Source organism: Heteronotia binoei, chromosome 17, assembly GCF_032191835.1.
Source record: "Heteronotia binoei isolate CCM8104 ecotype False Entrance Well chromosome 17, APGP_CSIRO_Hbin_v1, whole genome shotgun sequence".
NCBI classification, from domain to species: Eukaryota; Metazoa; Chordata; class Lepidosauria; order Squamata; family Gekkonidae; genus Heteronotia; species Heteronotia binoei.
The window spans coordinates 7088289-7102195 of NC_083239.1; the positions used below are offsets into that span (position 1 = coordinate 7088289).

Sequence of the window (13907 nt, forward strand, 5' to 3'; positions counted from 1 at the left end):
TCTGTAGCAGGAATGGATTTCTTAGCAGTATTGGCTTTGATGAAAGAGGAAACCTGAGTTTTCATAAGCTGGCTCTCTGTCAGCTGGATTCACATGCAATCTCTACAGTTCCTTTGAAAATAGTATTTTTGAACTGAATGATGGAATAGCACTTTTACACTTTACTGTGACTGGTTGCCAGATATTGGTTTGAACGTCTTTACAAATTTGTATTGGAACCTGCAGTCTTAGTATCATACGAGTATCAGAAATTATCGCACAAAAATTTTCGTATAATTTTCATGTATTGATTACAATAAGACATGAATTATAATTAGTCAAGTTTGCACAGTTTTGGGTTAGCTTGTTCCCATGATCCTCTCATTATTTCATAGCATAAAAAATGTGCACTCATCTAATCTGTAGGGTATCCATAGGATAGTGTGGGTCCCTCTAAGCTGCAATGTTCCTTCTAGGCTGCAGAGTCTTGTGAGCAAAAATTCTACTTTGTGAGCTACTGGCATTAAAGCTGTGAGCTGCTGCATCAATTAGCGTGCTCTAAGGTCATCCTTCCTGAGCTAAGACAAAAATGTGTGCGCTGAGGCTAAAAATCTGTGATTTAGCTCATGCTAACTCAGCTTAGAGGGACCACTAGTCCTGTGGGGTCCCACAAAGTACAATCCTATCCTTCATGCTCTTCAATCTCTATATAAGCCCATAGGCCAAAGCATTTGCCGTTTTGGAGTTGGCTGCCATCAATGTACAGACGACACACAGTGATACATATACTTATTCAAATTTCCTGGTGATGCAGTTGCTTAAGAGTGAACAAATTGAAACTAAATCCTGGAAAGACAGAAGTATTTCTGGTTGCTAAGGCACAGTTCTTGAAGGTCATTACTCTCCCCGCTTTCAGTGGGGTTTCATCCGACCCTCACCAACTTGGTAAGCCTTAGGGTTATACTGGAGTCAACATTATTGCTAGAGAAGGAAGTTAATGTAGTTACAAAAATAGGACTTTCTTCCAACTCAGCCTAGTGCAAAAAAATGGTCCCTTGTCCTGATACAGCTGATCTGGCCACCTGAATCCATGCTACAGTAACATCGAAAGTAGACTACCGTAATGCACTGTTGTGTTGGTTTTCTATCAAAATCAATTTGGAAAGTCCAGTTGGTATAGAATTCTGTAGCTCAGTTATTAGCGGGAGCTCAGTGGCACATTCTGCAGTCAGTTCACTGGCTATCTGTCAGTTACTGTGCTAAATTTCAAGTAATGCTAGCACATTCAAAGACCTTCGTGGCCTTGGGTCCTCATATCTGCAAGACCATCTCCCCCCTGGGCTCTACTTAGAGTTGCCAATCCCCAGGTGGGGGCAGGGGATCCCCCGGTTTGGAGGCCCTCCCCCCGCTTCAGGGTCGTCAGAAAGTGGGGGGAGGGGAGGGAAATGTCTGCTGGGAACTCTGTTATTCCCTATGGAGATTTATTCCCATAGAAAATCATGGAGAATTTATCTGTGGGTATCTGGGGCTCTGGGGGGGTCTGTTTTTTGGGGGGTAGAGGCACCAAATTTTCAGTATAGCATCTAGTGCCTCTCCCCAAAATACCCCCCAAGTTTCAAAACGATTGGACCAGGGGGTCCAATTCTATGAGCCCCAAAAGAAGGTGCCCCTATCCGTCATTATTTCCTATGGAAGGAAGGCATTGAAAAAGTGTGCCTTCGCTTTAAATGTGATGGCCAGAACTCCCTTTGGAGTTCAATGATGCTTGTCACAGTCTTGATCTTGGCTCCACCCCTAATGTCTCCTGGCTCCACCCCCAAAGTCTCCTGGCTCCACCCCAAAGTCCCCAGATATTTCTTGAATTGGACTTGGCAACCCTAGCTCTACTACATCAACTTCACTCATCTGAGGAGGACCTTCTGCAGGTGCCGGACTGCAAATGGACAAAATCGACATCTGTCCATATATGTGCCTTCTCTCTTGTGATTCCTACATTGTGAAATGGCCCGTCTGAGGAGGTCAGGAAGGCTCTCGCTCTCATGGCTTTCTGCAAACTATGCAAAATTGAATTATTCGAGAGGGCTTTTCTGTGCAGGCAATAGAGTTGCACTGTGCTGAATGATTCTCAGAGTTACATGGATAAATTATTAGAGACTGTAGCCTATACTATTGAGTATAGTTTGCTGTGTGCTGAATCCCACTGTGTGATTTGGCTTCGTTTAATGTGCCATGTTAACAACTAGCTTTGCTTCAGTTCTGAATTTATATTTCTGGTTGGTTCTGCGACCCAAATCCTGTTTCATTGGGCGTTTTCACACTCACCTTCAGCCGGCGCGACCCCCCTCTTCACCGCGCAGGATCTGCGCGGATTTCGCACTAAATGCCGCGGAGCAGCCGGAAGAGCCGGAAGCTCCCGTCGCAAAAGCCGCACAAACGGAAACTGCTTTTTGGCGGTTTACGTTTGAGCGGCTTTTGCGCCGGGAGCTTGGGGCTCTTCCGGCTGCTCCGCGGCATTTAGTGCGAAATCCGCGCAGATCCTGCGCGGTGAAGAGGAGGGTCGCGCCGGCTGAAGGTGAGTGCGAAAACGCCCATTGTTTCCTAAATATCCCATCCTTTTGCTTTTATTGACTCCACCTTGAGTTTCAGTGAGAAAGGCAGACTATAAAGAACATAAATAAAATAAAAGCCGGCAGGGCTCTTCTTGTGTTCTTATGTGCACTGTCCACCCTGCAGCTTACCGTCTCCTCTTTCTTTCTTCCAGGTCAAAGTTCCATGTTTGCAGACGCTCACACCAGCAACTGCTCTGCGAAGAGGCATGCCGGTGAAGATGAATTAAGGAGGCGCCTGAAATCCCAGGTCCCATCCTTAGGAGGCACCATCCACAGCTCTTCTGATTACTCCCGAGAGCCAAAGTTCTACCAGGGAGGGCATCCTGGTCAGAAGGCAGAGAAAGCCTTGTCATTCAGCATGCTCAGCTTCCCAGAGGGTTCTTGCTCATCAATAGGCCGGGACCACAAATCTGGCTCACTTCGTCACACTGAGACGGTTGACCGGTACAAGAGCAACATCAAGACAGGTGACTTGCAGTCAGCTAGTGCTGTGGACTGCCCTGGTGTTGCCTGGGCCCTGGATGAGACAGCCACACAGGACAGAGCTGCTAAGACCTTCTCCAATGCTACCTTGGCCTCGGGCAGGTGCAACATTGACAATATCATTTCCTTGCTCAAGAGCAAGTGTGGCAACGGGCGCATCAACCTGTACCCTGTGGTGCAGCTTATTGATATCATGAAGGACATCAACCGTCTTTCCCAAGACCTGAAGAGCTGTGGTGTTCATCTGGACTGCAGCGGCCTACAGTTTGATAGCCATGCACCTCCCAATGAGGAGGGCAGGGATCAGGGACTGCAGTACAGTTTCTACTCCTCGCCTGTGCTGGCCAACAGCATCCGTAGTCCAGAGGAGCAGAGCTGCACCAAAGCGGAGCTGCCCGAGCAGAGTCAACCTGACCTCTACGCAGAAGAGGCGGAGGCGGACAATCAAAGCACCCAATACTCAGCCTGCCAGAGCAGCCCTGCTTTGAAAATACCCAGCAGCGTAGATGAAAGCAGCAGCTCTGAATCTGATACCACCGATTATACTGAGCTAGCTGACACAGATATTTTGAGTGAGCTGGCTTCTCTGGCCTGCCCAGGCCCTCAGCTGATAGATCATCAGCATCCGGAGTCTCAGTCCCAGTTGCTAGAAACCCAGGGACTAGACACAAAATCCCAGTTAATCAGTTCGCAGTCGCCAGAACACCAGCCTCAACTAGTAGATTCCAAGTCTCTAGAGCCTCCTCCAGAGCCTCTGGAATTGCAGACTGTGGATCCACTGCCTGCGCCACTTGGGCTGCAGTCTCTAGAGCCTCTGGAGCTCCAGACTCTAGAACCACTCGCCGAATCACTTTCTCTCCAAACCCTGGAGCCCCTTTCTGAGCCGTTAGGGCTCCAGTCTTTAGGGGCCCTGGATCACCAACTGCTTGACTCCCAAGCCCACCTTCTGGATTCTGAAGCTCAGCTGCTAGGCCCCCTTCCCAAGCTGTTAGACTCTCAGCCACATTTGGGGACAGACGAGTCCTTAGGAACACACCCGCTACAGCCCCAGCCCCACCTCAGCTGCTCGGTGAGAGGAGTAAGGCGAGGGGCAGGACGGGGCAGGGACGACCACAGGAAATACGCTCTCCGCAGAACAGATAAACCAAAGATTCTCTGCCGCCGGAGGAGGGGAGGCCGGGGGCGGCGGGCAGAGATTGTCGCAGAGACCAGGGTCCTCCCCACGCCTGTACCGGTGGAAGTGGTGGTGGCACAGCCAGAAGAAGTGACCACGCCCATGGCGGCTGCGCCAGCAGAAGAAGAGGTGGGTCCCCTCCTCTCCACCTTGGACCTAGAGGACAGTCAAAAGGCTTCTGCCAACCTGCCCGCTCCAAAGCCCAAATGCCGCGGGGTGCGCAGGATGGTGGTGAAGATGGCCAAGATCCCAGTTTCCCTTGGGAGGCGGAACAAGACAACGTACAAAGTATCCTCTCTGAGCAGCAACTTGAACTTGGAAGGGAAAGAGCTGACGACTTACCCCTCGATGGAACCTACCCCACTGCTGAAGATGAAGAACAATGGCCGTAATGTCGTCGTGGTCTTCCCTCCCGGCGAGATGCCAATTATCCTAAAGCGGAAGCGGGGGAGGCCCCCTAAAAACCTGATGTTGGGGCCCTGCAAGCCTAAGGAGCCCACCCCAGAGGTGAAGAAACGGAGGAGGAGGAAGCAGAAACTGGCATCGCCACAGCCCTCTTACGTCGCTGACACCAACGACAGCAAAGCGGACTACTCCGATGTCCTGGCAAAGCTGGCCTTTCTAAACCGCCAGAGCCAGTGCTCGGCACGTTGTTCCCCGCCCCGCTGCTGGACCCCGAGCGAACCGGACTCCATCCACCAGGCCCCTGACACGCAAAGCATCTCCCACTTTTTGCATCGGGTCCAGGGTTTCCGCCGACGTGGCGGCAAAGGAGGCGGGTTTGGCCGCGGAGGGGGGCACTCTGCCCGCTCGTCTCGCTGCTCGTTTAGCGATTTCTTCGAAGGTATCGGCAAGAAGAAGAAGGCAACCCCAGTAGCAGCCATGCACGCTGACCCTGTGCACCCACGGAAACGAGGCCGGCAAGAAACGGACTCCATGGACAAGCCCAAGAGGAAGAGGCGTTCCCGCAAGAATGGGGTGTTGTTTCCAGAGCAGAACCTTGGACAAAACTTCAACGATGGAGCTTCTGAATGGAGTGGAGACAAGGAGAGCCCTTGGATGCCCCACCATGGACACCTGTCCAACCAGACAAACAGGAACTGCAGTTACCAAGGGGCTGACTCTCGAACCTTCCATTCTTCCACAATGGAGACCAGCTCTTCCAGCAGGAGTGGGTTTTACAGTGGCAGCAATCCGTCGCAATCCGAGTTAAGCCAGGAGAGACACAGTCTTTTCACTGGCTATTTCCGCTCCCTACTGGATTCAGACGATTCCTCTGATCTCCTGGACTTTGCTCTCTCGAATACACGCTCTGAGTCCCGGAAAGCCACTACCACCTACACAGCCCCTCCCAATGCCATAGCTACCCAGAGGGGCATGGCATCATACCCAAGCCGGGGAGGCAAAGTGACACCTGCCTCTACCGCCACTACCGCAACTACTGAGGTGCCCTTCCATAATGTCATGCCAAGCCGGCAGTCATTCCCTCCCAGTAGAGCAGCAGGATACAATATGTCTCAGGCTCCCTCAGAGTGTCGTGGCACAGACACCTTCCAAAAGCTGGCACCGCTCTCAGCTGTCTCCAGATCACCCACGGCTCACTCCACAGCTGCCTCCAGCTATGCACAGTATGGTAGTTACAGCAGCAGCAGTGGAGGGCAGAATGTGACCTCCTCTAGCATATTCCAGCAAGGGAAGCCATACCATGCCACCCAAGACTGCTCAAACAGCAAAGACTGTAGCTTCACCTATGGTAGTGGCAACAGCCTGCCCTCATCACCAAGCAGTGCCCATAGTGTCAACTATGCCCAGCAGACGTCAGGACCCAGCTTGCCCTTGAGTAAGGCCTCCTTCTTCAGCAGTTCAGATCCCAGCCAGTTTTCCAGCTCCTCTCACACTCCCATGAGGTGTGATAGTCGGGCTAGCACTGTGTCCCCCGGCGGCTACATGGTTCCCAAAGGTTCAGTCTCCTTCCAACCTTCACCTGAGAATTGTCGGCAGTTCCCCAGTGCCTCCCAGTGGGCTTTCCGGCAAGGCTACGGCAGCCTGGACTGGAGCTCTGATGCCTTCAGCCAGCTCTATAATCCAGGCTTTGACTGCCATATCAACGAACCCAACGTTATCCTGGATATCTCCAACTACACACCTCAGAAAGCCAAACAGCAAACAGTGTCTGAGACTTTCTCTGAGTCCTCCTCAGACAGCACCCAGTTCAACCAGCCAGCTGGGTACAGAAGGGCCAACAGTGAGGCCTCGTCTAGCGAAGGTCAATCCAGCCTCTCTAGCCTGGAGAAGCTCATGATGGACTGGAATGAGTCATCTTCTGCCCCAGGTTACAACTGGAACCAGAGTGTCTTGTTCCAGAGCAGCTCCAAACCAGGACGTGGAAGGCGGAAGAAAGTGGACATATTTGATGCTGCCCATCTGAATTTCACAACGACCGCATATCCCTCCAAACGGGGCACAGGGGCCAGGCAGCCCCGGGGTTCTCGAGGAGCCTGTGCCTCCAAAAAGGAGAGGGGTACAGGGAAAACCAAGTTCCCTGCCAAATCTCAGCCGGTGAATCCACTGTTTCAAGACAGTAGTGACCTTGGCCTGGATTATTACAGTGGAGACAGTAGTATGTCCCCTCTGCCCTCCCAGTCCCGGGGCTTTGGGCTCAGTGAAAGAGACCCATGTGACTACGCAGGGCCTTATTCCATGAATCCTTCCACTCCTTCTGATGGCACCTTTGGGCAAGGGTTTCAGAGTGACTCCCCTGGACTTGGGCAACCAGATCTGGAAAGCAAACATTTCCCTAGCATCCCTCACCAGTTGGCTGCCCCACCTCCTCAGCAGACTGTGTTTGAAACAGGCTTGCAGAAAGCTTTCTCACCCAACTGCTCCCCAACCTTGGCCTTTAAAGAGGACTTACGGTCTGCCGACATTCGGAAGCTTCCAGCCTGTGATTCGCTTAAACACAGCATGCAAGGGGCTGGCAGCATGTCCCATTCAGCTGTGCATATGACCTGCCGGGACCTGCCCATGTCTCAGCCACACTATGACTCCCCCAGCTGCAAAAACCCAGGCTATTGGTACTCCCCCACCTCCAGCACCCGCAGCCCTCCCTATGACAACAAAGCCGGGGTTGGGATGCTCATGGACTTCATGGGAAGAAGCCCAGATACTTCCTGCCTCAACCCTCACCTGACTAGCCCCCCCAGCAGCAACCCTTCTAAGAGTGAGAAGGAACCCATGGACATGGCCAGGGCTCACCACCGAGGGGCATACATTTGCCCCTTGATGAATGACTTGAATATCTCCCCAGTCCCGAGAGACTCTATGCTGCCACTGCAGGACAACTACAGGTACCCCAGTTTTGCACCACAAGGGCACCCCATCATGGCTGGAGCCCAGAAGAGTGGGTTTTTGGGTCCAATGCTAGAACAACATCCTGAGGACACGTTCACAGTCACCTCATTGTAGTGTCATCTGAAGTGCCAACCGGACAACGAGGTTTTGTTTCAGGGTAGGTGATGGAAGAAACACGGAAGGGGAGTAGCATGCCTTTGGGGGAAGGACCTGTTTTGGCTTCCTTGTGTAACATGGCCATCGTTTCTGTTGCTCCAAGTACATTGTGGGAAGATTGTGGGAGGGATAGCAATAAGTTGTCCTAGCAGAAGCTCCCTCCTCTCCTAATTCTAAGACCAATGAGTGGCATCCTTTGCTTGCCACGTGGGGAAGCAGGCCTCAGCTGCCCCTCGTGATGATGAAGAAAAGTATGGGATCTCCACTGGCTTCAAAAATGGTTGTTGACTTGCCAGCATTCCTAGATAGGGAATGTTTATATGTGTGGGCTCATAAATTTCACACTGAATACAGAGTCTTGCAGGGGCCAGTTCACACACTATGGGGAACACAGGTTGGGACTGGGGTCCCTGTGCTATGTAAGTTACACATGAGCTGTGGGATCTCTTAAGTTCCTGTGCCTGGGTTCCCCAATTCAGATGGTGAGTTCGGCATGTGTGGAGAAGGGCTTCTGCCTAAATGGTCCTAAGGGGAGCTGTTTAGTCTCTTAGGGAAGCCTCCAAGTACACACAGGGGTGTACCCAACTGGAGTAATAGCACATGGCCCCAATACCATTGTTGTGTTCTCTGTAATGTGTGAATGAGTCCTGGTAAGTAGCAATGGCAATATCCGAAGGTGAACCATGATATAGAGAAAGGTTACTGGGTACATCGTTCCTTTATTTGTTAATTCCCTGCTTTCCTCCCCAGTGGGGACTCAAAGTTGCTTACGACATTGTTCTCCCTTCCCCCACCTTATCCTCACACTAGTCATCCCATGAGGTATGTTAAGATGTAAGAGAATGAGTAACCCAAGGTGACCAGGGAGCTTCAGTGGCCAAGTAGAGATTTGAATCCAGTTCTCCCAAATCCTAGTAAGACAGTCTAACCCAGGGGTGTCAAACATGTAGCCCAGGGGCCAAATCAGGTCCTGGAGGGCTTCTATCAGGCCCCAGAGCAGCTGGCTGTCATCTGATTCCTTCTCCTTCTCTCTTGCTTCCTTCTGCGTCACAGCTTGATTTACTAGGCTTGCTCAATCGCACAGGAGCTATAGAGCAAAGCCTCTATTTTCTCCACTGGCTGAGGCTCCTCCCCTGGGGAGGAAGGGGGGGTGGAATAGCTTGCTTTGCCAGACTCTCTCAGTTGCACAGCAGAGCTACTCAACCAAGCTTATCTTCTATTGGCTGAGGCTCCTCGCCTTCCCGGTCCCCTGGGGAAGGAAGGAAAGAGTCAGAGCTTCCTTTGTCCAGCTCCCTGGATTGCATAGGAGAGATCCAAAGAAAGCACCTTTAAGACCAATGAGTGCTAATGTTTTAAGCATGTTTTATTTTAAGCTTTTAAAAAATATTTGTGTTTGTCTATGTCCTTTATGAAGTTTATATCTCTGCTACCTGGCATTGCGTTTTATGATACATGTGGCCTGGCCCCACAAGATCTCAGTTATGAAAGATCCATCCCTCATAACAAATAAAGGGTTGGAACACTTTCCCTATGAAGAAAGGTTGAAACGCTTGGGGCTCTTTAGCTTGGAGAAACGTCAACCGCGGGGTGACATGATAGAGGTTTACAAGATTATGCATGGGATGGAGAAAGTAGAGAAAGAAGTATTTTTCTCCCTTTCTCACAATACAAGAACTCATAGACATTCAATGAAATTGCTGAGCAGTCGGGTTAAAACGGATAAAAGGAAGTACTTCTTCACCCAAAGGGTGAGTAACATGTGGAATTCACTGCCACAGGAGGTGGTGGCTACAAGCAAAGCCAGCTTCAAGAGGGGGTTAGATAAAAATATGGAGCAGAGGTCCATCAGTAGCTAATAGCCACAGTGTGTGTGTGTGTATGGCCACTGTGTGACACAGCTTATTGCTAGAACTCTCTGTCTGAGGCAGTGATTCTCTGCAATCTTGTGCTTGCGGGGGGCACAGTGGAAGGGCTTCTAGCCCCACTGGTGGACCTCTTGATGGCACTTGGGGTTTTTGGCCACTGTGTGACACAGAGTGTTAGACTGAATGGGCCACTGGCCTGATCCAACATGGCTTCTCTTATGTTCTTCTAAGTTTGACACCCTTGGTACATCATGCTGGCTCTGACTTATTTTCAGACACACAGACTCTCTAACACGAAGGATACAGCTGCAACCAAACGGGAATGTAAGCGGGAACTTGTCTTTTGCATGACCTTGTGAAGCAGCCCTCAAACGGAGGGAAACAAAAGCCAATAGATATGAAAGCATTGCTGACCCCAGCCATTGGCAGCGTGCTCAGTCTTATACTGCTTCTGAAATATTCTAGAGCTTTACTGAACCTTGAGAATACTTTTCAAGCAAGCTCTTGAAGTTCAGACTGCATGCACAGATCATATTATTAACCGAGCAATTTGGTTCGCTCTTAGGGGAAGGAACCGTTTTCATAAATACATAGGATATAAACCTTTTCAGACTGCATCATTTATTCCCAGAACAAAGAAACCAGTGAAAGACTCTAGAACAGAACACGGTGCAATTACCCTGTATGGTGTATCCATTAGCCCCGTAGCACACACCGGTGTGATTCCTGGTGCCCACTTTCTTCCTGAAAGTTAAGAAAGCTAATCCTGGCTTTTCCCTACCTCATTGGAGCAGGAGGCACTTTAGAAGAACCCCAAAGAAGGGAACCCCCCCTTCAGAAACAGCAGCCTCCATAATAGGAGGAGGCTTGGCTTGGCAACTGCCAAGATTTTTGTATTGCCTGCAGTTCTTGCGGCAGCCATTTTGGGGTGGCATCTGCTACCTGTTTTTATTAAAATTACAAAAGGGCTCATGGATTCAACAGGGCTAACGACTCCTGGCGTACTGTGTTTCTGCTGCAATCCAGATACGCATCGTGGCATGAAGGGATTTCCTTCCCTACCCCCAGAAAAATCTGACTGGATTTACATGTTAAGGCCGGATTGCAAACGTGTGTATCCATGTACAAGCAGGAACCAAGCACATATTTGCACATACGGAAGGGAAGCTAGATGTTAACATATATTTGGGGAGGTCTGTTCCCTCCTCGGAGATTTTGGAGAACTGAAATTGATGATGATGATGATGATGATAAAAATTGGTTCATGCCAGCAGTTGTACACATAGTTTTCTGAGGCTTGTGTCGTCCACTGAGCTGGCAGTAGAAAGCATCACGTTTACTTGGTGGTGTCTGCCAAACGCTGCAGGGTGAAAATGTGAGCTCCGAATGTCCCCTTTCCTTTTAATGTTTTGCTTGGCCTTATTTCCCCCTTGCATTATAAGGCTACAAATGAGTAGAGAGGCTCTGCATGTGAATTTCAGATAGAGTTTCCCAGCCATTAAAATGTCAGTGACCAATTGCTATATTCTCAGAGGGATGGTCCACATCTTCTTTTTTTTGCAAGCTCAGCAATCAGGTCTCTGGCCTGGATCTCTTAAAGGTGCTAAAGCTGCACCAAAACTGTCCTTTTGCAGATTACCAGTGGCAGTAATGAATGCCCTACACATAGAAAACTTCTGTATCTAGCATGTTAGTTGTATGCACAGGGGAGGGATCTTGTGTACATCAATATATTTAGTCACCTTGAGGCCCCCTGTTTGCAGACCAGAAAGAGCGATGCCAAGACATAGGTTTTATCACCATAACGAGATCCAGATCTGGCTTGGACATTAGCCGGAAAACACACCGAGGCAGGAACTGGATATTGTGTGATAATGTAATGTCTGGGATGATGTCTTTCTTTTGTGAGGTGCCCCACCCACATTCCACTTCATTGGCTGCCACTTGCAGGGCGGGGTAACTTGAAATATGATGTCACCTTTGTGTAGTGGAGCAAACACACTTCACTACACAACAGTCACCACAACATTCTGTCTTGCTACAGAAAGAGGGATGCATCGTCCAGTGGAGTTCCAAGCAAATGACAGGATCCTACCCCATGCCTCCCCCCACACACACACACACACATAAGAGAAATTTGGTTTTAAAAACAAGAATTCTTCTCCCTGACAAACTGCAGGAACAAAATTTGTGTAATATCTTTTGCTAGAACCAGCCAACCAAAATGCTACAAAACAAAGAGCAAGCTTCGAATGCACAGAACTCTTCATCAAGCTGGATATTTGATACCAAAAGGTGGGGCATGAGCAAAAAGATGGTTCGGGGCATTATGGAAAAGCTTGCAGAATCTTGAAACGGAATATAGTAGAGAGTCCCGTAACACCTTTAGGACTAACAAATTTTATTGTAGCATAACCTTTCGAGAAACACAGCTCTTTAGGGTTTGTAGAATCTTTCGGGCTCAAGTGCCGTGTTCTACCGGAGAAAGTTTTCCTTCCAGACATTTCGTTCTCAGCTGCGGAGAACATCCTCAGTGGCGTTGCAGCCGGAGCAGGCGCTCAGACCTTCTTCGCTGCTGTGCATTCAATGCACCATCTAACGTTTAACATAACATTCAATGCACAGCAGCCAAGAAGGTCAGAGCACCTGCTCCAGCTGCAACGCCACTGAGGATGTTCTCCGCAGCTGAGAACGAAACGTCTGGAAGGAAAACTTTCTCTAGTAGAACACGGCACTTGAGCCCGAAAGATTCTACAAACCCTAATGATGTTACCAGCCGTGAAAGCCTGAAATCTTTGAAAACACAGCTCTCTTCATCAGATTACTGTACTATTTAACAGCAACAGACTAACATGGCTAACTCCTCTGGATCTATTGAAATGAAATGGAAATCGTTTGTTACAAAAGCCAGATCTGACATAAATGTCTCTGTATCAGCCCCGGACCATGTGTGCCATAAAATGCAATGCCAGGTACTGAAAATATAACATTTATAAAGGATACAAGAAAACCCAATTAATATTATTTTTTTACTCAAAACACAAAAGCAGTTGATTCCTAGCAGCGAAAGCAATCGATTTACTGGGCAACGCACAAAAGTTGCAATAAATGTAATCATATTGAAGATTAGGGGGTTTTTCCCCCAAGGGATACCATAAAAGGGGAGTACCTTACATTTCCATACGAATTAGTTGCTTTTTTGTATATATAGTACTTTTAGGAGATGAGTCTTTGCAAGTAAATAAAGTACGTTTTTCAGCACGCACACCCATTCACCCAGCTTCAGCAGGTGAGCACAAGTACAGTCCGTCTCCTGCCTTGTCTTCTCTCTAACCCCCATCCTATCTCTGGACGGTCTCATGGAGGCACATTGGACTCCCTACTCCACCACCCCATCTCCATCACCAACAACAACTCTGTAAGGTGGGCCAAGTTGAGTGACTGGCCCCAGATGACAGGGTCCTGGCTTAGAAGGAGGGAGGAGATCTGAACCTGGCTCTTCCAGATCCCCCTACCTCCAGTGTACAGTAGAGTTCCTCCTGAACTTCCGACAGAAGCGGTGGGTCTGAAGGGAAGGCCTGACAGAGAAGCTGTTTCTGAAACCTCCAGGGGGCGCTTTTTGCCCTTCTGCAACCCCTTTTTCCTTATGGGCTGAAAACAGGTGGGGGGAGATGGGAGGTTGCTGGCCCTGCACTCAATCTACTCCCCAGCTCTGCGGCTGTTCAGACATGCGGTGGCTACATCAGGCCCTTTTTTCCCCTCTCTCTTCTGAGGCTGGGAGGTCTTTCCCCTCAGAGCAGCACGCACAAGACGACTCAGTTGCCTCCCAATCCACACACCAGCCCTCCTCCTCGCCTCTTTGTCACTGGCCCCCATCCCTATGTTGGCAAACTGCTGCTCTCACCAGCCTCCACCACAGCTGCTCTCACCAACCTCCCTCATGGTCACTGTTGGAAAAAATGCAACGCTGGTTGATGCGGCTGCAGCTGCTCAGTTCCGCCCATGTAGTGGCTTTAACCAGTCCTTGCTGAGCTGTGTTCAGAGTAGGGTTGCCAATCCCCAGGTGGGGGCAGGGGATCCCCCAGTTTAAAGGCCCTCCCCCTGCTTCAGGGTCGTCAGAAAGTGGGGGGAGGGGGAAAATGTCTGCTGGGAACTCTGTTATTCCCTATGGAGATTTACTCCCATAGAAAATCATGGAGAATTGATCTGCGGGTATCTGGGGCTCTGTGGGTGGGCTGTTTTTTGGGATAGAGGCACCAAATTTTCAGTATAGCATCTAGTGCCTCTCCC

The 13907-nt window shown here is 49.7% G+C and overlaps 1 protein-coding gene across 1 annotated transcript in view; it reads left to right on the plus strand.

Annotated features, from left to right (window-relative positions):
- AHDC1 (AT-hook DNA binding motif containing 1) overlaps positions 1–13907 on the plus strand; it is a 76388-nt gene that overhangs the window by 43376 nt on the left and 19105 nt on the right. Inside the window, 1 exon segment of the mRNA XM_060257489.1 lies at positions 2741–7753. Within this exon segment, the coding sequence (XP_060113472.1) occupies positions 2741–7710 (4970 nt within the window). The 3' untranslated portion in view covers positions 7711–7753.